The sequence below is a fragment of the Malaclemys terrapin genome, chromosome 17 (assembly GCF_027887155.1).
Source record: "Malaclemys terrapin pileata isolate rMalTer1 chromosome 17, rMalTer1.hap1, whole genome shotgun sequence".
Classification (NCBI taxonomy): Eukaryota; Metazoa; Chordata; order Testudines; family Emydidae; genus Malaclemys; species Malaclemys terrapin.
This window is the reverse complement of record NC_071521.1, coordinates 25,477,961-25,503,601: the sequence shown is the minus strand read 5'-3', so window position 1 is coordinate 25,503,601 and position 25,641 is coordinate 25,477,961. Positions and strand designations below refer to the sequence as shown.

The following is a 25,641-nucleotide window of genomic DNA, read 5'->3' as shown; positions in this document are numbered from 1 at the left end:
CTGCCTCCCTGTGTGCAAAAGCAGTCAATCTCTGGAGCTGGTGCATCAGCAATCAGATCACCCTATCTGCAGCCTACCTTCTGGGGACGCAGAATGTGCTCATGGACTCCGTCAGCAGGCACTTCGCAATCAACCATGAGTGGGAACTTCATGACACTTTGCTTAATGATATTTTCACTCAATGGGGAAATGAAACCAGGGATCTGTTCGGTTCCCAGGCCAACAACAAATGAGTCTCATTGCTCCAGAGGAGTCCTAGGTTACTGTTCCCAGGGTAATGCTCTCCTTCTTCCCTGGTCAGACCAGTTCAACTGTGCCTTCCCTCCTCTACCGCTTCCGCCACAAGTGGTACACAAGATCTGATAGGACAGAGTGACAGTCATCCTGATCATCCTTTTCTAGCCCAGACAGTTTTGGTTCCCCAACTTCCTGCGCCTGTCATCTCGTCCCCCGATTACCCTCACAATATTCCCTGAGCTTCCGATCCTGTGCAATGGAAGGATCAAACACTCAAATCCCCTACTACTTCACCTCAGGGCGTGGTATTTGGATAGTCATCAGCTCTAGAACAGGTATGCTCCTCTCTAATAGCAGAAAGGACTCAACTAGGAAATGTTACCAAACTAGCTGGAAATGCTTCTCATCCTGGATGCAGCAGAGAGGCGTTCTACCAGAACTATGGGTATCCCACTCATCCTAGACTATATCCTATCTCTGTAGACACTGGGCTTATCTCTCAGTTCCCTGCAAGTCCATTTGATGGCTATCAGTGCATTCCATCCCCCTACAGATAGCTACACTGTTTTCGTGTACCTGCTAACTACTCAATTCTGGAAAGGCCAGATAAGTATTTTCCCACCTCTTTGAAAGATAACACCCCAAAGGGACCTGAATCTCATTCTTTCAGTTCTGATATGGCTCCCCTTTGAACCCTTGGTGACTTGCTCCTTGTTGCTCCTCTCCATGAAGGTCATCTTTCTCATAGCTATCACATGGGTAAGGAGGGTTGGTGAACCTGGAGCAATGATGGCACACACTCCATATACTATATTTCACAAAGATAAGGTTTCTTTACACCTACACCCCAAATGTATCCCTAAAGTGGTTTTGGAATTTTACCTTCACCAATCCATTCATTTACCTGTGTTCTTCTCGAAACCACAAGTGTTTGCAAAAGAGCCTAGGCTCCACTCTCTGTTCAACAATCTTTGGCCTTTTACCTGCAGAGAACGAGATCATTCAGAAAATCCCTGAGGCTGTTTGTTGCTATAGCGGAGCGTCAGAGGTCACACCATCTCCACCCAGAGAATGGCCAAATGGATATCTGGTTGCATCCTACCCTGCTATCCGCTCTCAAACCTTCCCCCCCGCTCCCTCATGGGGGTACAAGCACACACTACAACTATAGTCTCTCTTCAGGACATATCCCTCCTAGACATTTGTAAAGCGGCCACATGGAACTCCGTCCACACATTTGCAAGACATTACACTTTGGTACAAGACTCGGCTGCTGACGCCTCATTTGGGGCGGCAGATCTCCGCTCGCTCCTACTGTCCTCATCCTCACACCATCCACCTATTTAGGTACTGTCTGTCAATCGCTTACAGTGGAATACAATAGGGACCATAACTCAAAGAAGACGATGAGGTTACTTACCTGTAACTGGAGGTTGTTTGAGATGTGTAGTCCCTATATATATTCCACTACCAGCCTTCTTTTCCCTCTGCTTTGGGTCTTATCTGATTCATGGTGGAGAAGGAACTGAAGAAACGGGAGGTCCACCCCACCCTTTATCGCCTCGGTCGGAAGCACGAGGCAAACCAGGGCACATGCGTGGACCAACAAAGATTACTTTCAAATTCTCCAACTCCAGGCACACGGTGCAGATGCGTAACCCACAGTGGAATACAGGTAGAGACCACACATCTTGAAGAACCTCCAGTTACAGGTAAGTAACATCTTCTTTTATATTAGGTGCTGTTAGCAGCTTACTCCATTATCCTGTGGAGAGGTGCGTTCTAGCCTCCTCTCTGCAGCTGTTAATCAGTTCTTGTTATGCTAATTTTGTATCTTTTTTCTGTTCAGTGCATGTGCCCAGAGAAACTGTGGCAGGGGCATCTGAAAAACACTAAAATAAATAAATATTGCTGAGTTCTGGCACTGGGCTCCCTGTATTTACTACTCTTAGTCCTGCTGCTGCAGTGATAAACCAATTCTGTTTTCAATACACCAAGCTGACTGACCTAAGCTGTGCACAAATGCAGTAGCCAGACCTCTTTTCCAAGAACTATTACTGCTTTGTCCAGAAACAGAGCGTGGACTAAAGGTTAAAGCAGTGGACTGGGAGCTCAAGACTCCTTACTTCTATTTTCAGCTCTGTCATTGACTCATTAAAATTTTGGGGACTTTTTTGTGCCAGGTTTTCCCATCTCTCCAGCGGGTATAATATATCTATCTGTACTTAACCTCACACACATGTTGTGAGGCCCAATGAAAGTTTGTAAAGTGCTTTGGGATTCTTAGATTAAAGATGCCGTAGAAAGGCCAAGTTGTTGTTATTGTTACTCTTATAACCGTACATGGCCAAAGTTTGTAAGGTTGTGGGAGACGTTTAATTCAGATGCTTTAGGCTATTGTATAGCCCATTTTAGTCTCCTTTGGGCAATTTCCTTTTCAATGTACTCTCTCATCTAATTACCTCGGGAACTTCGTGTAGCAGACAGTATTTCCAAATCCAAGATGGCTTTTGGTAGAGACACAATGCAGTTCTGCAGCATCCCTAACCTTGATTTTATCTTAAATGATGATTTGAAAGGAAATGGTACCTGCTTATTTCACCTTGATGAGTCTATTGGAGGAGAGTGAAATAATGTGGAGACTCAATTCTGAGTTATAATGGCTCTTCCCTTCCGAATTGAAATGGACTTTGAAAGCTAATACAGTATTAGATTGCTGCATTTCTACCATGTTATGTCAGTAATCGCAGGCAGCGTAGAAAGTGAGTGACCATTCTGCTCAGCATATGCTGCCTTGTATATTTTTATTCCCTCTGACAGAGAACATCCTATTGAAGTTTAAATGTAATTTAAGGAAGAGAAAATCTTAGCATGTGGGATCTGTTCTGTATTAATTTTGTTCCCTTCAGTTATCTGACCTCAGCCCAGAGGCCAGTCTATATTCCTACTGACAGTTTAATCTGAAATGTCCTGCTCTATTTGCTCATTTTTCCAGTGAGCCGTAACTGATTTGTAGCATGGCTGGGCACGTGTGTAGCATACACGTGTACTTGTCTCTGAAGGATTTTTTTTCCTTTTACCAGTTAAGCTCTTTCTTCACGCATTTAAAGCTTCTAACAAATGCTGAGGCATTTACCTCTGGGGACTAAGAAATTTGTGACCAGGAATTTTTCTGCAAGACCTTCTGCCAGAAAGGCGAAGTTAGCTCCATGTTGATCCCCCCCGCCCCCCCTCCCAGTACGTGAAACTCCAAATTTGAAGCCAGTGGCTGAGGTGGTATGTTTTGGGGTGAGAAAGGCTTGCCCTGAGAATACTGAGAACATACCTTTATCCCTCCCTCACACCATGCTTCTTCCCAGAAAATAAGAATGTAACCTCTTTGTAATTATCGCTAGGGGGACAAATAATACTTTGCAGTTGCAGCATGTAACACCATTTATTTGAGATCCCTCAAGCACTTTGCAAGCATTGACCCTGAGAGGACTGCGCCCCCTCTTCAGGGAAACTGAAGCCCAGAATGGTTAATCACTTGACTTGTTCAAGACAGACAGCTAGTTAGGATGAGAGCTGAAAACGGAATCCAGGAGTCTTACTCCTGGGTTCTTTGCATTAACCATTTAGACCCATTTCCTCTCAACCAGAGGAATTCCTTAGGGATGCCCTTTGGAATAATCCAGCAGTAGCTTAACATGTAGGGGAGAGGTGGAGCGAGAAGGAAAGAGCTTTTATTTGATACCCAGAGTCCTGCATGTGCTGAGGTGCAAGTGTAAGATATAACCGAGGGAAAGCACTATTGAAGTATGCCCATACCAATGGCTTTGATGTTAAGGACAGCTGTCTGAGAGCTGTGTGGTCCTTTCTGCGACATAGCTCACCCCCCAGATCTATCTAAAGTAGTGCTGGCCTGATTTCATCACTCCCACTGACCTTGATGGGAGTAATGGGTGCTCAGCCCTCTGGCAGTTAGGGGAACAAGGCTTTCCTAATGCATTCCTAATGTAGTGCATACCTCTGCTGCTTGTGGTATGTGCAGTGCTGGCTCAAGTTACCTGTGTCCCTCCACAATGGGTATGTTGTATTTGTTGGTGTTGCCATGAAACCAATAAGGATCCCATGTGAAACTGCCTGATCCCACAAGAGGTGTGCAGTGACTGCTGTCCTGCCCTGCACTTTCTTTCATCGTGTTGTTGTTGTTGTTAGCTAGCTGAAGGTCTTGCTCCTGACTTGAATTTTTACTATTCTGTCATAATATGCAGATGGCCTACTCTGGATATACAGGGTAACTGCTAGCTGTTAGCGAACAGAACACGTGCTGCTTGGCTGACTGCCTCCTTCTGCATGCAGCTTGCTTTGGCAGGCTGCCCTGGCTTATGTGGACTGTAGGTTTTGAAGATCCAGCTCTGACTAGCTGTTGAAAAGTTTCATGAGGTATTTTTAATTTTAAATTAAATAGCAAACCTGCATTCGGACCTTTCACTCTGGGGGGTTGGGAATCGGAAGCATCATCTGGTCAGTCTCTTGTGAAAAAAGCATAGTTCAGCATGAGTGTCTATACACAGTCCCTTCAAAGCAACAAAACCATACTCACCACTCTCTTTTACAGGCCCTTGCTTCAGAAGGGATGCCTCTGACCCTTTCACTGCTGGGGTAGCTAACTAAATGTATAACCTCTGTGTAAAGGGAAATCCTGTTCATTTTGTTTGGGGTGGGGGTCCTCCGTCATTACAAGGCATATGGGTGATGTAGCTTGTCCATAGAAATAATATGTATGCAGTGTTGTTGTAGCTGTATTTGTCCCAGGATATTAGAGAGAAAAGTTAGGTGAGGTAATGGTCCAGTAAAAGATATTACCTCATAGAAATAATACTAATGTTATTTATATGGACCCAGGAGGCTCAGGGAGCCATACAACAGAATAAAAACAAATCCAGAGTGATAAAAACAAAATCAAACCCCACACTCTTCATATTGTGACAGACCCAGACCAGTGGGGTACAGGAGTCTGGTAGAGGGCAAATATACTGGTCACTGAATGAGTAGTTTTCTGTTCCGTGAGTGACCAGAGCAGGGGCTGTACTAGAGTAATCAGGAACCTGCTAGAACCAGTTAAGGCAGGCAGGCTAGTTAGGACACCTGGAGCCAATTAAGAAGAAGCTTCTAGAATCAATTAAGGCAGGCTAATCAGGGCACCTGTGTTTTAAAAAGGAGCTCACTTCGGTTTGTGGTGTGAGTGTGAGGAGCTGGGAGTAAGAGGCACAAGGAGCTGAGAGTGAGAGCTGCTGGAGGACTGAGGAGCACAAGCGTTATCAGACACCAGGGGGAAGGTCCTGTGGTGAGAATAAGGAAGGTGTTTGGAGGAGGCCATGGGGAAGTAGCCCAGGGAGTTGTAGCTGTCATGCAGCTGTTACAGGAGGTACTATAGACAGCTGCAGTCCACAGGGCCCTGGGTTGGAACCCAGAGTAGAGGGTGGGCCCGGGTTCCCCCCAAATGTCCTAATTGACCTGGACTGTGGGTTCTTCCAGAGGGGAAGGTCTGTGGGCTATTCCCCTACCCACATGGTGAATCTCTGAGGCAAGAAAATCCGCCAATAAGTGCAGGACCCACCAAGATAGAGGAGGAACTTTGTCACAATACATACACACATGAATGAGGGTATCTGATTATACAGGGAAAATCAGAGCGGTTAGAAGGAAAGAAGACAGACCTAGGGCCAGTACTGGTCTTTCTAAAAACAACCTTTGAGAAAGACCAGCTTTAAAATACTTCATTAACATATTTTAGAAAATCCACAAAGGCTGTGGATTTAAGCAGATAGCAAGTTCCACACTGCAGGACCTTCTGCTTGTCAAAAGCAACGTTGGCAAAAGCAAGTTGCTGACTTCAGACATGAGGTTGAAGTGCAGGGCAGGTGTGTGAGCGTGGAGACTCATCAGTACCAGGTGCAGGGAACAAGTCTTGAAGGCAGCCACCATTTAGAGTTTTAAAACCGATAGGATTCTCTGGCAGTGGTGAGACCATCGCTAGAATACTCTGCTTAGTCCCGGGCAAGAAGGTGTAGTGATGGATGAGTAGGGAGGAGAATTCAGAGAGGAGCAATAAAAGGGTCAGATACTGCCCTTGTTTACAACAGTGTATCTCTACAGTGACTCCAATAAAGCCATTTTCACCAGTGTAAATGAGATGAGACTGCCTCAAAGCATTCCAGCATTCGGGGAGATTAAGGTAGGCCAGGTCTACAGTAAGAAATTATGTTGACTCAGCTACGTCACTCGGATATGAAAAATCCACCCCCCTGAGCAACGTAGTTAAGCCGACCCAACGCCCAGTGTAAACTGCACTAGGTCAATAAAGAATGTTTCCATTGACTTAGCTACTGCCTCTTGGAGAGGCTGATTAACTACGCGGACAGAGAAACCTCTCCTGTTGCTGTAGTGAGTGTCTAAGCTGAAGTGCTCCAGTGGCATAGCTGCTGCTGGAGCAGTTTAAGTTTACACATGGCCTTAAATGGAAAGAATTAAATACGTGTAGCTGTTTGAAGTACGTGTAGGATGTGTAGCGAGGAGGGAGAGGATTTGTGTAAAGTGATCCAAGGGGCAGTGACAGGAATGGGATGAAATTGAGCATAGGAAGTTTGTACAACTGAGATTTATAGATGGTAAAAGAGTCTCCCAAGGAAATGGCACTCACTTTATCACTAGGATATTTAAAACTAGACTGGGCAAAGCACTTGAAAATGTAGAGAACAATTCTACACTGGTGAGAGGATGGACAGATCGGTGCCTTTTTCATTTCTAATTTCTGTGCTTCATATAGTGTCACAGATGGTTTGGTGCCACAAGTACTCCTGTTCTTTTTGTGGATACAGACTAACATGGCTGCTACTCTGAAACCGCACAAAACATGTGCTTTCCTGACTCTTTTCCCTTAAAGGGTAATAGTTTGAATTTTCCTTTAACAATTCTGCTTGTCTGATAGTGTTTTTTTGTTTTGTTTTTTCTCTTCTGACACAGGGGGTGCTCCCAGGTGGGAATTATCAGGGCACTGATCGAAGCAGGCATCCCAGTTGATATGATTGGAGGAACTTCCATTGGCTCATTCATGAGTGCACTGTATGCTGAAGAGCGTAGCTATAATCAAATGAGGATCAAAGCCAGGCAATGGGCAATGGTAAGAACGTAGAATATACATTTATGTTCTTTTCCACTTTTAATATATAGGAGTTTTGACATTAGCCACAGCACACCTGGCAATGCAAAAGCAGCAGTCCAAGGTCAGAATACAGCCTCTGGATATTAGGAAAGGTGAAGAAGGGTGTTTGAAATGCCTCTGATGTGTTTGTTTTACCAATAGTGAAGGATGAGAAGCTGCTAGTGCCTTATGCAAAAGTGTACAGTCCTACAGAGCATGAGATGCTTTGTGGGCAGAGTATAGGATGCTTCCTGTAGACAGAACTGGTGGCAACTGCAGTGAGGCATGTCAGCAGCTCTGTACAAAACTAATTTCCATAAATCAGGAACCTGGTGTTTTGATCATCGAGCATATTTACCTATGTCTGTTGGAAAAACAGATTGCTCTTAGGGCACTTTGCTGGACTTGATCATATTTTGTAATATTACACTGCATCAGTAGGACAAATGCCTCACTCCGGGGCTGTACTGAGCTGACTTCTTGCTGTGGATCTGGCTTTTCTTTCTCTCATTGTACAGGTGGGTTTGGGGTGGATGTGTGATGGGGAAGGATCACATTAATGCATTCTGTGCAGTGAATAGACAGTACAGGAGCTTGAATTTAAAGTAGGGCTGTCAAGCGATTAAAAAAATTTAATCACAATTTAAAAAATTAATCGTGATTAATCGCATTGTTAAACAATAATACAATAACATTTATTTAAATATTTTTGGATGTTTTCTACATTTTCAAATATATTGATTTCAATGATAAAACAGAATACAAAGTGTACAATGCTCACTTCATATTTATTTTTTATTACAAATATTTCCGTTGTAAAAAAGAAATAGTATTTTTCAGTTCACCTCATACAAGTACTGTAGTGCAATCTCTTTATCATGAAAGTTGAATTTACAAATGTATAATTATGTACAAAAAATAACTGCATTCAAAAATAAAACAATGTAAAACTTTAGAGCCTACAAGTCCACTCAGTCCTACTTCTTGTTCAGCCAATCGCTCAGTCAAACAAGTTTGTTTACATTTGCAGGAGATAATGCTGCCCGCTTCTTGTTCACAGTGTTACCTGAAAGTGAGAACAAAGTGTTCTCATGGCACTGTTGTAGCCGGCGTCGGAAGATATTTACATGCCAGATGCGCGAAAGATTCATATGTGCCTTCATGCTTCAACCACCATTCCAGAGGACATGCTTCCATGCTAATGACGGGTTCTGCTCGATAATAATCCAAAGCGGTGCGGACCGACGCATGTTCATTTTCATTATCTGAGTCAAATGCCACCAGCAGAAGGTTGATTTTCTTTTTTGGTGGTTCAGGTTCTGTAGTTTCCACATTGGAGTGTTGCTCTTTTAAGACTTCTGAAAGCATGCTCCACACCTCATCTCTCTCAGATTTTGGAAGGCACTTCAGATTCTTAAACCTTGGGCCAAGTGTAGCTATCTTTAGAAATCTCACATTGGTACCTTCTTTGTGTTTTATCAAATCTGCAGTGAAAGTGTTCTTAAAATGAACATTTGCCAAATCATCCTCTGAGACTACTATAACATGAAATATATGGCAGAATGTGGGTAAAATAGAGCCGGAGACATACAATTCTCCCCCAGGGGTTCAGTCACAAATTTAATTAACGCATTATTTTTTTTAACAAGCGTCATCAGCATGAAAGCATGTCCTCTGGAATGGCGGCCGAAGCATGAAGGGCCATATGAATGTTTAGCATATCTGGCACGTAAATACCTTGCAATGCCAGCTACAAAAGTCCCATGTGAACGTCTGTTCTCAATTTCTGGTGACACTGTAAATAAGAAGTGGACAGCATTATCTTCCGTAAATGTAAACAAACTTGTTTGTCTTAGCAATTGTCTGAATGAGAGTAGGACTGAGTGGACTTGTAGGCTCTAAAGTTTTGCATTTTGTTTTTGAGTGCAGTTATGTTACAAAAATAAATCTACATTTGTAAGCTTCACTTTCACGATAAAGAGATTGCACTACAGTACTTGTATGAGGTGAATTAAAAAATACTATGTCTTTTGTTTATCTTTTTACTGTGCAAATATTTGTAATAAAAATAATAATATAAAGTGAGCACTGTACACTTTGTATTCTGTGTTGTAATTGAAATCAATATATTTGAAAATGTAGAAAAACACCCAAAAATAATTAATAAATTTCAATTGGTATTCTATTTAACAGTGCGATTAAAACTGTGATTAATTTGTTTGAGTTAATCGTGTGAGTTAACTGCGATTAATCGACAGCCCTAATTTAAAGGAATGCCTCCCAGTCCATTTTTGAAGACAGGCTGTATGTTAATCACCCAAAGCTACCCATCAAGCAGTCAGTCTGTCACTCCAAACTTGTTATGAATTTGGCACGTTAGTCTCAGGATATTTGCCTAGTGCGGGAGGCAAAGGCAAGAGAATCCTCAAGTCCTGGAAAATCTTTTCTCCTAAGGAGACAGAGAAACCTGCACAATGATAACATTGTAACACGCAAGGCCCTACGCTGCCAGAGAGGGACTGTTAAGTTTCCACTACCATAGTGGTAGGTCGGATCTGTGTGAGTTCCTGAGGACTACAGGGCTGAAATAGACACCCATTACTTCTGCATGTACACCAGCCCTACTCTCAGTGTGAATGTACATGTTTGCACAAGTGTTAGCTGGTGTTTCATTGTTTGTCTTTTTATGTGCTGGAGTCTATTTTCTTTCCAAGTCTGACCGTATAACTTTCTCTCTTTCACTTTCACATGCTGTCATCTTTTGAGTAGAAGTGATTGACTGAGGTAATTCTTCTCTAAACTAACTAAGAACCAAATGTCTGATGTAAGATGTAGCCCCAGCGTTCCAGAGGTCAGGTACTGCATTAGGGAGGAAAATGTTAATTATTTTTTTAAAATATATGAAACTCCAGATTTTTTAGCTACACTTAGCTGTGTGCTGACTGTTTAAATAACAATTTATAATTTGGGAAATTAAAAACACCAAAAAACAGCCACAAAACTGCCGTACCACCAAGTACTGCTGGTTATAGATGACTGGGATCTTCCAAATTATAAAGTGATTTAATGTATTTATTTTATTTCTAGTTTTCATATAAAAATTGTTTCCAATTTGTTTTTTCTAATGAAAGGAAAGTGACCTGATGAAGTCAAGGGGGGAGGGGAGAGCTCAGTGGTTTGAGCATTGGCCTGCTAAACTCAGGGTTGTGAGTTCAATCTTTGAGGGGGCCACTTAAGGATCTGGGGCAAAATCAGTACTTGGTCCTGCTAGTGAAAGCAGGGGGCTGGACTCGATGACCTTTCAGGGTCCCTTCCAGTTCTATAAGATAGGTATATCTCCATATATTGGACTGAGATATTGAAGTTTCCAAGCTGGATTGAAACTAACAGTCCTCTTAGATCTTGTGAGACTTAAAGTGGGAGACAGAGAAATCTGCAACTGGCATCTATTCTAACATTGCCTTTTGCAGGTGGCTTTTCCAGCTGTAGTCAGCTATGAGTTTAGCTACTTTCCAACAGGTATAGCTTATTATGGTTCCCCCCACTCACCCAGTTACACTTCTAAAATTGGATGGACTGACAATCATTAATTTAAATAAACCCCTACATTGTGGGTTCCAACCTTTACCAAATACACACACACACACACACACTCTCACTCACTCACTCACTTCAAGGGGAGTGTCCATATAACAAAGCCCACAAACTTCCCCACATTTTCTGCTTGGTTTTACTACCATAGCAATCTCAGGCCCTCCCTTACATCCCACTCTCTCTTTAAGTTCAGTTGTTCCGTGCCCTCCCAACTCTAACTCTGCATCCATTTCCCAACATGCCATGATCACTGCAGCAGTCTTGCCTTCGCAGCACCATCACTAGAGGGCAGGGGTGTTATTCTGGGATCCTATGGAGGGATTTAAGAAAGGTTATGAAGGTTTTGTGGATTAAAAAAGCTTTCAGTAACTTCCTGTAACTCTTACATCTCTGCAGCCTCTTGGAATGTTAGCTCAAGTTTGGTGTCTTTAGAAAGCAGAGATTCTGAGCTTCTTGGTGATTACAGGTGCTGGATCACTAGATTTAGATGGCTGCAGAGGCCACACAATTAAAATAGCACTCAGTAACTTTGTAGAAATAAACTTAATTTTAGTAAAAATAGATCAGCCTTCCCACACCTCTTAAAGGGTTGGGAGGGAGCATGCTAATCTCCTCCAAGGCACACAAGTCTAACCAGGGCCGGCTCTAACTTTTTTGCCACCCCAAGCAAAAAAAAAAAAAAAAAAAGAGCGCTGCCCCACCGTAACACCCTCCCCCCGAGCGCCACGCCGTGCCGCCAAAACACCCCTCCCAGCACCGCCCGGCTGAAACAATAACAACAAAAACCTTGACCGCCGCTCCGCTGAACCAAAAAAATCCCAAACCCCCGAGCGCCCACCACCACCCCAAGATTAGCCACCCCTTACAAGGTGCCGCCCCAAGCACGTGCTTGGTCGGCTGGTGCGTGGAGCCGGCCCTGAGTCTAACGTAAGAATGGCTGCTGGGTTGCACCTCCAAGAGAACTGAATTATAGTGGAGGGACAATTATCCTCTCAGTCTGAAAAGCCCTTTCTTTGCAAGGCTTTGAGATGAAGGGAGCTGTATCTGTCAAATGTTATTTATCATCCAGGTGGGATAGACTTTTAAATTGTACATGCAGATTTTAGTCTAGTTTTATTGATACACAAAGCATATGTTGTCACACTGCTCATTCCTAGCATTGGTACTGTTCTATTAATCCAGTGTGGAGTGGCCCCACTTGCTACCCAGACTGTCTTATTCCTGCAGTGTACAAATAAAAACTAGGGGTATGTCTACACTACGAAATTAGGTTGAATTTATAGAAGTCGGTTGTTTAGAAATCGTTTTTATAAGGTAGATTGTGTGTCCCCCCCCACACAATGCTCTAAGTGCATTAAGTCGGCAGACTGCGTCCACAGTACCGAGGCTAGTGTCGACTTCCGGAGCGTTGCCCTATGGGTAGCTATCCCACAGTTCCCACAATCTCCGCCACCCATTGGAATTCTGGGTTGAGATCCCAATGCGCGTGATTCTGGGTACATGTCGTCAGGCCCCCACTCCCTCCCTCCCTGCCGTGAAAGCAACGGCAGACAATCGTTTCATGCCTTTTTTCAGCCCAGACGCCATAGCACTGGGATCATGGAGCCCGCTCAGATCACCGTGGCAATTATGAGCACTTTAAACACCATGCACATTATCCTGGAGTATATGCAGAGCCAGAACCTGCCAAAGCAAAACCAGGCAAGTAAGTGACGGCAGCGCGGTGACGAGAGTGAAGAGGAAATAGACATGGACATAGACTTCTCACAAAGCAATGTGCAAATCATGGTGTTAATGGGGCAGGTTCATGCCATGGAACGCCAATTCTGAGCCCAGGAAACAAGCACAGACTGGTGGGACCGAATAGTGTTGCAGGTGTGGGACGATTCCCAGTGGCTGTGAAACTTTTGCATGCGTAAGGGCACTTTTCTGGAACTCTGTGACTTGCTTTCCCCTGCCCTGAAGCGCCAGAATACCAAGATGAGAGCAGCCCTCACAGTTCACAAGCAAGTGGCAATAGCCCTGTGGAAGCTTGCAATGCCAGACAGCTACCGGTCAGTCGGGAATCAATTTGGAGTGGGCAAATCTACTGTGGGGGCTGCTGTGATCCAAGTAGCCAACGCAATCAAAGAGCTACTGATATCAAGGGTAGTGACTCTGGGAAATGTGCAGGTCATAGTGGATGGCTTTGCTGCAATGGGAATTCCTAACTGTGGTGGGGCGATAGACGGAACGCATATCCCTATCTTGGCACCAGAATACCAAACCAGCGAGTACATAAACCGCAAGGGGTACTTTTCAATGCTGCTGCAAGCACTGGTGGATCACAAGGGACGTTTCACTAACATCAACATGGGATGGCCAGGAAAGGTACATGACGCTCGCGTCTTCAGGAACTCTGGTCTGTTTCAAAAGCTTCAGGAAGGGACTTTCTTCCCGGACCAGAAAATAACCATTGGGGATGTTGAAATGCCTATAGATGTCCTTGGGGACTCAGCCTACCCCTTAATGCCATGGCTCATGAAACCATACACAGACAGTCTGGACAGTAGTCAGGACCTGTTCAACTATAGGCTGAGCAAGTGCAGAATGGTGGTAGAATGTGCATTTGGATGTTTAAAAGCGCGCTGGTGCAGTTTACTGACTCAGATAGACCTCAGCAAAACCAATAGTCCCATTGTTATTACTGCTTGCTGTGCGCTCTACAATATCTGTGAGAGTAAGGGGGAGAAATTTATGGCGGGGTGGGAGGTTGAGGCAAATTGCCTGGCCGCTAATTACGCGCAGCCAGACACCAGGGCGGTTAGAAGAGCACAGCAGGGCACAGGGCGCATCAGAGAAGCATTAAAAACCAGTTCCATGACTGGCCAGGCTACGGTGTGAAAAAGTTCTGTTTGTTTCTCCTTGATGAACCCCCCCCCCCTTTGGTTCGCTCTACTTCCCTGTAAGCTAGCCACCCTTCCCTCCCCCCTTTGATCACCACTTGCAGAGGCAATAAAGTCATTGTTACTTCACATTCATGCATTCTTTATTAATTCATCACACAAATAGGGGGATAACTGCCAAGGTAGCTCGGGAGGGGTGGGAGAGGAGGGAAGCGCCGGGTGGGGTGGGGGAGGAGGGAAGGACAAGGACACACTGCACTTTAAAACTTATTGAAGGCCAGCCTTCTGTTGCTTGAGCAATCCTCTGGGGTGGAGTGACTGGGTGGCCAGAGGGCCCCCCACCGCGTTCTTGGGCATCTGGGTGAGGAGGCTATGGAACTTGGGGAGGAGGTCTCTTGGTTACACAGGGGCTGTAGCGGCGGTCTGTGCTCCTGCTGCCTTTCCTGCAGCTCAACCATATGCTGGAGCATATCAGTTTGATGCTCCAGCAGTCGGAGCATCGACTCTTGCCTTCTGTCAGCAATCTGACGTCACCTATCCTTTTCAGCCCGCCACTTACTCTCTTCAGCCTGCGATTCAGCCCACCACCTCTTCTTGTATTCATATTGTGCTTTTCTGCATTCTGACATTGTCTGCCTCCATGCATTCTGCTGTGCTCTGTCAGCGTGGGAGGACATCTGGAGCTCCGAGAACATGTCATCCCGAGTGCGCTTTTTTTGCCTTCTAATCTTCACTAGCCTCTGCGAAGGAGAAACATTTGCAGCTGGTGGAGGAAAAGGGAGAGGTGGTAGTTAAAAAGACCCATTTTAGAGAACGATGGGTATACTCTTTCACATTAAACCTTGCTGTTCACATTACACAGCACATGTGCTTTCGTTCCTCTTATATTGAGGGCCTGCTGGTTTGGTGTGAGAGATCACGCACGCAGTTCCAGGCAACAGAATTCGGTTTGCAGGCAGCCATGGTAAGCCACAGTCTTTTGGCTTCTTTAACCTTCATAACATGTGGGAATGGTTTCAAACAGCAGCGCCCTCATTTCCCATACCAAGCGGCCGTTGGGTTGGCTATTTAAAATGGGTTGCCAATTTAAAAGGAGGGGCTGCGGTTTCCGGGTTAATGTGCAGCACAAACCCAACTAACCCCCCCCCCCCCCCCCCCACACACACACACACACTTCTCTGGGATGATCACTTCACCCTCCCCCCACCGCATGGCTAACAGCGGGGAACATTTCAGTTCAGCCAAGCAGGAACGGGCACCTCTGAATGTCCCCTTAATAAAATCACCCTATTTCAACCAGGTGACCATGAATGATATCACTCTCCTGAGGATAACAAAGAGAGATAAGGAATGAATGTTGTCTGCATGCCAGCAAACACCAGGACCGTATGCTGCCATGCTTTGTTATGCAATGATTCCAGACTACGTGCTATTGGCCTGGTGTGGTAAAGTGTCCTACCATGGCAGACGGAATAAGGCAGCCCTCCCCAGAAACCTTTTGCAAAGGCTTTGGCAGTATATCCAGGAGAGCTTTCTGGAGATGTCCCTGGAGGATTTCCGCTCCATCCCCATACACGTTAACAGACTTTTCCAGAGTGATAGCATATACAGCTGAGAGGTAGCAGAAGTTGGTAGTCAGACATGAGTGAGTGCTCTTATGTTAGCTTCAAATCTAACATGGACATAGCACATGCCAAGGAATGTTTAAGGTGAACTACAGAGTTTTTAAAAAGTCCCTGATCAGTAACAGGCTGTCTGTAAACAAATCATTCTGCAGTTTAAAATAGCAGCAGCAGGGCACACACATTTCATGTGTGCTGTAGCCTCCTGTCTGTGGACATGAGCAGCCTGCTCATGAACTCTCTGGTGCGATTTGCTGCCATCAGCACAGCTCATTAATTTTAAATTGCATTAAAAAAATCTTTGTAAGCAATGGTGGGGGTTTTAGTCACTGCATTTTCTCAGGGTTTCTACTCCATTTGGACAAGGAAAGCAGGCTGATCAGTTTCTCCTTTATAGTGCATTTCAAGTCAGCTTGCTTTGATTCAAGTGCTGGTGCATTTGGGTCCCCACACTAGAAGGGAACATTTAAGTATTGAACATGTTTTTTGTGGAAGCCTTTAAAAAGCAAACATGAAAACACTGCTATTTAATAGTCACAGGAACTACAGTATTATGGAGTTAGGGTGGAGAGGTCTTGTCTGTCAGGGTAAAATGCCTTATGTAGATGTTGTAACTATCCCCAAACCAAGTGTAAGTGGGGAGCTTTCCTGGCTCCTGCAATATCCCAGTGGAATTGGCTAGTGAAAGGATCTGTGTCCTCTCTCCCACTACCTTTACCCAGAGCCCTGCCTGACTTTGAGGGCTCCCCTTCCGCTCTCCTGTGCGGCAGAATCCTCGGAACCCTGACAAGGCTAGGCCCAAGATTCCTGGGAGGCTGAACCGCCAATCTTGTCGTGGTCACTTAGGACAGGGGTTAGGGTGTCCCCACTCTGGGGTGCTCTCTCCTACTTCCCTGGCCTAGTGAGCACTACATTAAGTTCAAACCAAATATAATTTATGAAACAGAATCTGTAAGAAAAATAAGTATAAAATGGAAAAGGGTAAAGGAAATAAGGAATCCTCCCTTATGGACACAGGGAACACCACAAACAGCCATCTCAGGGATGTATGGAAAGTTCACAGACTGTTCCTCACCTGTCTGAGGCCTCCCTCTCAGGACTTGGCTGCACTGCGGTGATATTGTGGATCAGACGCCTGCTCTGGCGGTAGCCACACGCCCTCAAGCGCTAGGTGCCAGGGACCCTTCTCCCCAGTACTGGCCCCTCCCCCTGTCAGCTTCACATTGGCTTCCCTCCTCCCTCTCCTCCCCCCGCCCCGGCAAGCTTTCAAGGCCCTCTTGTGTGGCAACGTCTCCTTCCACTCGGCCCTCTATCCAGGGTCCCACTTCACTCTCTCCAGCCCCTCACTGCGCTCAACAGTAGTGTTAGTTGTGGCATGTCTGGCTTCTGCCATCCAGCCTTTGGCCCCACAGCTCCGCACTGTAGCTCAGCCCTGACTCACCATAGGCACGGATGATCTGTGCTTCCCCAGCTCCCTAGCTCTGCCTCTTCTGGCTCAGTGCTGTTGCCCTGCCTCCAGCCCAGCTCTGGCCCCAGCCCCACTCTGCCTTCTGGGCTGCTTCTCTGGCCCCTCTGATGCTGGCTGCTGCTCTGCCTCCAACTCAGTTTGGGCTGCTGCTGTCCCCTTAGCTCTGCCCTATCCTGGCTGCACCTGACACAGAGGAGGGGACTCAGGCTCCTGACTCTCTCATTGGCTTGCCCACCCTGTCAATCAGGCTAACCTGGAGCGTTGGCCTCTCCCCATTGGCCCTGGGGACTGCCAACTCAAGCTCTTCATTTCTCTTTAGCTCTTCTCCTTTCTTTTGGTATTGGGAGAGGGCCAACCAAAAAAAAACCCACCCCACTAAATTTCAGTAAGGGGCCAACACAAGCATTATAAACCCAGGAAATATAGAGCTAAGGTTCAATTTAAAAAAAATCTAAACATGCCTATGATCTGGAAATGCACCAAAGTAACGCAAACAACCTTAACTGTCCCCTGTAGTGAAACTATTTCAATGTTTATAGTCCCAGAGTAACTTAAACTGATTTTAAAAAAACATTATATAGTCTTCTCCCCCCCCTTCATGTCACTACAATGTTGTTAAGGTGTTTTGGATGCTCTAGTCATGCATTTTCAGGCCTTGAGCTGTTTGAACTTCTTTGAAGTTCAGTCTTATTTCCTGGGTTTATAGTGGTTGGTTTTGGAATAATTACAACGTCCATGCAATGTAGTTTACGCTAAAATATTGACATGTACGCTCAACCATTAATCAATCTTAATTTATACTTTCCCTGGGAATTTCTTTGCTTGATGGGTTTTTTCAAATTATTGAAGTATTATACATGAACATTAAACAAGAAACCTGAAGAGAATATAAATATGTAATATTAACTTTGAATCATTTTTTTAAAATTTTAGCTCATACAGCTAGATTAACCCAGTCACTCTGGTTGCCAGTGTTGTGGTCAGTTAAGATGAGTTTATGCCAGTTTTATATCTCCAGAGCCAAACAAAGTAGCTGGTGTGTGCACTTCGGTGGTGCCCCTATCTCCTGACTTCCATGTTACCCTGCACGCAGTTTCCTCTCACTTCTGCACCCCATACATTCCCCTGTTCACAAACCCTAGTTTTCCTCTGCTCATTGAGTAGATCTGGTAGATAGTTTTTGAAAATACCTGTTTTAGGATTAATTATCATGTTTGTTGTTTTTTAAAAGTGCAAAAATATCCCTCAACAGAGGGTGAACAATAAAATCTTCTCTCTGATGAACTCAAGAAGAATTACCATCTTTCAGAATGGCTGCCATATCCTATCAGTTGAGACTGAGGCCACAGGCTGTACACAGTTAAGATATCCTCTTTACAAACAGACACTGCCTTGGGAGTGAAGCCAAGCTACTTTCAGGGAAAATAGCAGCCTTCTTTATTTTTGGAAAGTAGAGAAAGGAGCACTGTGAGGAGCAGCTGAAGGCAGGCAGTGAGCCATCTTTGCTAAGGGCAGCCTGTACCTTCAGCCCCATGAAGAGCAATAGGAGATGGCAGCTACTTTGGAAGAGGGCAGTTCAGCTAAAGGAGAAACTTTCAGTTATGAAGAATAAGAATATGTTGTTAGGAAGTAGAATTAATTACCATTAATTCTAAAATATTTCTTCCACAGTACCTTATGTACAAGATTTCAGTGAGTATTTACTCTATGGGAAGTCTGCATTGTTAAGACCAGTAGGGACAAAAACAGGCAGGACACTGGACACTAAATTTCTTGAAGGTTCTATTTAACAATTTACTTATAACTCAAACTAATGGATTTTCTGTATATTCCCAAAAATCATTTTATACTTTATTTTTTTTAAGTACTTTAATTTTGGAAGGATTCACTGTATTTGTCACATATAACAGGTTGAATCCCTCCTTGAAGTGTAAAACTTACCTCACTATTAACTCTGGAGCTATGACCATCATGTTCATAATTAGGTTTGGCAAACTCTCTCCACCCTCTCAAAGACTGAAGTGTGCAATGATGTGAAGCTGACAGTTCTGTTATCTTGTGCTAAGGCATTTCAGCTGTTTTAGGAGTTCCCTATTCAGCTTCTTTTAGCTGACCTGTTTTTATAGAACTTTGTTTTAACAATCACACTGTCTCAGAGCAGGTAGTATATGGATAGAGGAGAATGGAAATCATGATGTGGGCTAGTTCTGCACTTTCTTAAACCCTTGCTAAGGTGAAGAGGCAACTAGATGTTGATTACAAATCATTTAATGGACTGCAGCCATAGAGGCCTTGTTGGTGCATTAGCCTGTGTTAATCCACCCCAGTTCCTGCCTGCCTAAGCCCCATTCATTAAGTCATAGAAAAGATGTGGACGTGAAAAAAGATTTTTGTCTAATAAAATGCTATTTAATTTAGAAAAAAAATAGTGGATTATTCTCTTGGTGTGGAATTTAAAATTGACACAGTAACTAGGATGATATCATTTGGATATTTAGATGTCTTGCATTGAATTTTAATTTAATTTGATATAATATACTCAGACATTAAGCTTCTTTAGTCCTGTATTTCACTCAAACCCAGATAACGCAGCTATGCTAATGGATAGGATGCTTCCTGATTTTCAAATTAAATTAATAAACTAGTAAATTAAATGAAGGAAACATTGTTTAACACAAAGATTTAGCAAATCTGAAACTAAAAGAAATTCCATGACAGCTTAATTCTAGTTTGGGCCTGTTACACTGAAGATAGAGAGAGACTCTGGAAGCTCTTTAAAATATGAATTAATTAGGCATGACATCACCCGTGGAGGTTGAATTATATGGATTTAAGAAGTGTTACACCGAGGCACAAAGAGGTTATAGATTTGCCCAAAACCGACCCAATGAGCAAGTGGTAGAGCCAAGAATACAGCCAGAAATTCTCACACCCAGCCCCCTGTTCTAGCCACATACACCATATCCCCTTGCATCTCAGCCATGATAATCTAGCTTTATATTGTCATTTCTATGTAAAAACAGGACATATACAATATAGTCAAACTTACTCATTTTAGTGTCAAGCTTAAACAGATAAAGATGGGAAGGGCTGAGGTCCTCTAATCTTTCCACACTCCACAGTCTCCAGAAATAGATTGCGTGGGAAATGCCTACCTAATGGCAGTGACCATGTTTTTCTGCTGTAGAGATTTTGCTACTTTAGGGTGGACTTTTGCATAAGCTAAGTAATGCAGATGCATATTTTTCTGCATCCGTAATAGAAGCTAAATACAGAGTTTAAAGTTATTTTAATCTGTGACACCCAACAAAGCAGATATTGTTCCTTGCTGTTATGTTTTTGGTTCTTTTGATGACTGTGTTCACCAGAGTAGCTCACTCATCTTTGCTTTAAAAATTGGAACAGAACCTCACTCCAAATGCAGATGAATAGGATTTCAGTGGGTTTCCACCATATAGCTCACCTTTGAAATGTTTTCTTCCTCCTTTTAGGATATGAATTCAGTGTTTAAGACTGTGCTAGACTTGACATATCCAATAACCTCCATGTTCTCTGGAGCCTCATTTAACAGTGGCATCAGCAACATCTTCAAAGACAAACAGATTGAGGTAACTTGCTTGTTTGCTATAATGTGTAATAAATGTTCTCCTCCTGTTGAACTGTAATAGAAAGGTTTGTTTTTTCTATGCTCGTAATAGTTTAGGTATTCTGGCCTGATGTACAGCCTACTGTAACTGTTAACTTACCATTGCACCAGCCTGGGGGGGGAGGATTTACCTTTAATGCCATTTTAATGGAATTTGGACCAACCATGTGTTTAATCACTTCTGTTTGGATTGCCAATTAAACCTGTTTGGCTGAGAGCCTGAGTCAGGGCCATGTCACTCACTGCTGGGTTGTGCCTCCTTTTGGTGTTCTGGGGATTAGCTCTGCCCAGTTCAACGCCCCCTTCCTTCTCTTCCACTGTCTGCAGCTCTCCTCCCATTCACAGCTTCGCAGCACAGCTGCTTTGTGACTCAGCCCTCCAGCCAGGTCACACTGTAAGTCCCCTCCCAGTGGGGAGTCCTTCAAAGTCTTTCTGCTCATGTGCGTCAGGCAGTCCTCCTCATGCCCACAGCCTTGACCCTGTCACTCCTGCAATGACCCAAGCAGTCTTCTAGTTCGCTGCCCCAAGCAGTCCTACTCTGCAGTGGTTGGTAGGAGAACTCAGGACTGCCCTCTACTCTGGGTTACAGTCCAGGGCCTTGTAACAAGTGGTTGAGGTCTGCAGGGCACCCACCTTACTGCTATAGCCCCTGGACTACTTCCTACTGTGTTTCTCCAGGCCGCCTAATCAGATCTGTCTAAGGCCTACTAGGTCTCAGGGGTTCCTTCCCCGCTCCAAGGAGAGAGGCTACAGACTTCCTCCCTGCTGCCCCCTTACACTTTTGCCAGCTTCCTGGCTTTATAGAAGCCCCTGGCTGATCCCTCACAGGTGTCCTCCTTTCTAATCAAGGCTCTCCAGCCTAATTCCACCTCATTTGCTGCTTAATTGGCTGATTGGGCCTGCCTAGCCTAATTCAGCTCTCTCAGGTTCGGTGTGGGGAGTACATCTGATCACAAACCTAAATGGTTTTTCACTATTGTCTTTCTAGTCCAGTTGGTAATTCTTTTAAACTAGTCTCTCTTCTGGAAGAAGAGTTTGCATAACTATTTGAGATGCATTCCACAGAAAGGGCTTAAAAAAGTGCAGTGAACATTTTAAAATGTGCATTGACTTTTTAAGAATGACCACATTGAATGTTAAATAAACCCATTTCTGCTCTTTGTATTGTAGGTCAGGACCTTTTTTGTCATTTTTAGGCACTGTGTAGGATGCCTGTGAAACTACTGACATGTGAAATGTCACCTCATCCTCCACTGTCACCGTCATAAAGCACATGATTAAAAACTCTCCTCCCAGCTACCCCAATCAGGGGAGCATTTGTCTCGTTCTGGGGTCGTATCCCATTTTGCTCTACTGTAATCCATATATCTGCGTGTTTGTCAGAGATGCTTCTCTGAACATGAGCTCCCAGTGCAACGCCTTGGCCAAAGGGCTAATACAATCCTTAGATGTATAAATGGGAATCTCGAATAGGAGTAGGGAGGTCATAGAACCTCTGTTTTTTGGCACTGGTGCAGCCACTACTGGAGTACTGTGTCCACAATTCAAGAAGGATGTTGATATATTGGAGAGGGTTCAGAGAAGAGTCACAAGAATGATTAAAGGACTGGAAAACCTGCCCTATAGTGATAGATTTAAGGAGTTCAATCTGCTTAGCTTAATGAAGAGGTTAAGGGTGACTTGATCACAGTCTATATGTACCTACGTGGGAAACAAAAATTTGCTAACAGGCTCTTAGATCTAGCAAAGAAAGGTGAATAAGGACTGGGAATGGCTGAGCCATTACAAACATTGAATCTATCTCCCCTTGTAAGTATTCTCACACTTCTTAACTGTCTGTACTGGGCTAGCTTGATTATCACTTCAAAAGTTTTTTTTCTCTTAATTAATTGGCCTCTCAGAGTTGGTAAGACAACTCCCACCTGTTTATGCTCTCTGTATGTGTGTATATATATCTCCTCAATATATGTTCCATTCTATATGCATCCGAAGAAGTGGGCTGTAGTCCACGAAAGCTTATGCTCTAATAAATTTGTTAGTCTCTAAGGTGCCACAAGTACTCCTGTTCTTCTTTTTGAAAAAGTCTCGATGTCGGAGGTGGTAAGACTTCCACCAAAAAGTGAGGAAGAAAACTCCCCCTTCCCCCGTCCCCAGCAAGTTATACCATATACATCAGCTGTCACCACCTCAGAAATAGACACAGATGCAAAATGGAAAGCTATAGACCCCATCTACCCCTTTATCACTGTTATACCTGTCCTACAGACAGACACAAATTAACTTTGCCAGCACTTGTTCATGACTCATGCCAGTAAAGACATTGAGACTGAAAAATGAGTATCTGTAGGTATGTCTCCTAAAAGTAACAGTGAGACTTGCACTAAGGAGGACTCCCACTGGGCAAACCCTTGTCTTACAGGATTATTTCAAAGCATCCCCAAAGTTTCCAATATAATTTTGTTTGCCCTTTAAAAACTCACTTCTACTTGGCATTCATATTTTCTCCTCTGTAATTCTGTAAGATGGGTTTTGCTGTCAAGAGTGCTAATGCTGGAGATTAACATAACTCCAAAAGGAGTAAGTACGGCTTTTACAAACATAGGTTCTGGATCTGCTATATCCTATATTGTATATTAAGAATCTCAAACGCCTTCTTATTTTCCTGGAAATACTATTTCACTAGTATTAGGAAAAGAGAACATGGCTTTTCATCCCAGTTGGTTATACATTAAGTGTTTGCTTTAGAGCTAGATTTTTAGCCACCCACACAGGGCTGGCATTTTCATCTCTGTGTGCAGGCATTTATGCGAGTATGTCCCTGTGTTAAAATTGCTTGTCAGCTTACATCCAGGGTTACTGATGACTGTAAAACTGACACTTCCTATATTGCAGGATCTGTGGATTCCTTATTTCACTATCACGACTGACATTACTGCGTCAGCCATGAGGGTCCACACAGATGGTAAGTGTGTCCAGTCTTCTGCAGGAAAGGGTGTGTCTCTGAGCTTGCAGTGATGTTTGAATGCCAGGCTTTCTGTATAGTTTCATTCCTTTCCATCCCTTTACTTTTCCTTCCTCCTTCTCAGTGCTACCTGCTGAACACCAGGATCCACAGTTGCACACAGGTAACAAGAAGCTATAGCACCTGGAGGAATTGAAACAGGCGAGATGATTCACTTCATGGACACCAGTGTGTTCATAAAAACATGCATGGAATACAAAAACTCCCCCATAAATCAAAATTAATTGTAAAAATCATGCATTTAAATAAAAGCCCTCGTGAATGTAGCTGTTCTCCCCAGGAAGAGACATGGGGTCAGATGCTTATTTACAATCAGGCCCCTTTATTGCTCTGGCACTAGGCTGTCTTACATTGCCAAAGCAGTGTAAATGAGCCCATTGCTTTGTTGACCATTTTTGCTGATGCAATATTAGTTTCACCTCTGTTTGGCTCCAGGTTATTGTCCTTTTCTGTGGTTTTTCCCAAAACCATTTAAAAATATGGCTGAGTTCTCCCTGCTTCTTTTAAACTGGGCTGTTGGAGAACTTGCCTCTCAGTAGGGAAGTGACAAACTTGCAAGTATGCTACACCAAGCTGGAGTGTTCCAAGACAATAGATTAAAATTTAGCCACTACTCAGAGCACAGTGCTCATTTTCTATACTGAACAGGTGATTTTCTCTTTGAAAGAAAATAGTGACAAGTTTTGCACTTTACCAGCCATTGCGCCATGTGGCTTTGATCACTTCTGTTCTTCTCAGTAAAACATACCCGTCTGATTCCCATGTCTTCCTTCTAAACACGTACAATAGCAAAGGGATAAGAGAAAGCTGTGAGCTTTCCCTTTTAGTTCTCTCATTCATCATTCCCTTGCAGTCTCCTCTTCTAGGGGATCATAAACAGGGGCGGCTCTAGGCACCAGCAAAGCAAGCACTTGCTTGAGGCAGCCCATTTGCAGTAGCGGCACGGATGCAGCCTGGGAGCTGTAGTTCCTTGGTTAGCTCCCTGCCTATAGAGCCAGCCCTGGAGCAGGGAAAGAACTACATTTCCCAGCATTCCCTTGGCCACTACCAACAGGAAAGAGGGGGAGGGAGTGAGGTAGCTGAGACCTCATGCTGCAGCCTGCTGTGAATGGAGAGCTGCACTGTGCGTAGGGATAACATATTTTAACATTCAAAAAATAGGACACTCCACAGGGAGGGAGGGTAGCCCCCTCCCGGGACCCCTGCCCCTAACTGCTCCCCAGGACCCCACCCCCTATCTAAGCGCCGCTGCTCCTTGTCCCTGATTGCCCCCTCCTGGGACCCCTGCCCCTAACTGCCCCTTGGGACCCCACCCCCATCTAAGCCTCCCTTCTCCTTGTCCCCAACTGCCCCCTCCTGAGACCCCCGCAACTTCCGCCCTAGGACCCCACCCCTTACCTGTCCCCTGACAAACCCATGGGACTCTCATGCCTATCCAACCGCTGCCTGTCCCCTGACTGCCCCCCCAACCCCTGACCCATCTAACCCCCCTTCTCCCTGCCCTGACTGCCTCCCTGAACCTCTGCCCCATCCAACCCCCCAGCCCCCTTACCGTGCCACTCAGACCAGCGTGTCTGGCTCTGCGCAGCACCAGACACACTGCTCCATACATGCTGCCGTGCTCCCCTGCAGAACCACAGCCCCCTCCCCGCACCTGCCTTCCAGATTTGAATACCTCAAAATTCAGGAGTGCTCAAGCTCAGTTTGGGCAGCTGTTACTTCATTTCTCCCAAATCAAATATACTGATCCACTGTAACTTGCTATAGAAAAAGTAGGATAAAATTGAGCAAGAAATGCTTCCCAGTGGTTATTAGGACTGGAATTGCTATTTTCAACAACCATTGCCTTTTTTGTTTGTTTGTTTAAAAGGAAGACAGTGATACTGCATTGGCAAATTCCCCATAGAAAGAAAGAGTGGAACAAAAGAATAATAAAGGCACCTCAACTTTTCCTCATTTATGTAGGACAGTCTTATAA

General features: G+C 44.3%; 1 protein-coding gene across 4 annotated transcripts in view; it reads left to right on the top strand.

Moving 5' to 3' along the window:
* The window catches only part of PNPLA7 (patatin like phospholipase domain containing 7), a 408,012-nt gene that overhangs the window by 335,779 nt on the left and 46,592 nt on the right, over window positions 1-25,641 (top strand). For all 4 annotated transcript variants that reach the window (XM_054007693.1, XM_054007690.1, XM_054007692.1 and 1 more), the window contains exons 27-29: window positions 7,249-7,405; window positions 20,487-20,603; window positions 23,534-23,603. In XM_054007693.1, the coding sequence (XP_053863668.1) occupies window positions 7,249-7,405; window positions 20,487-20,603; window positions 23,534-23,603 (344 nt within the window). The remainder of the gene's footprint in view (window positions 1-7,248; window positions 7,406-20,486; window positions 20,604-23,533; window positions 23,604-25,641) is intronic.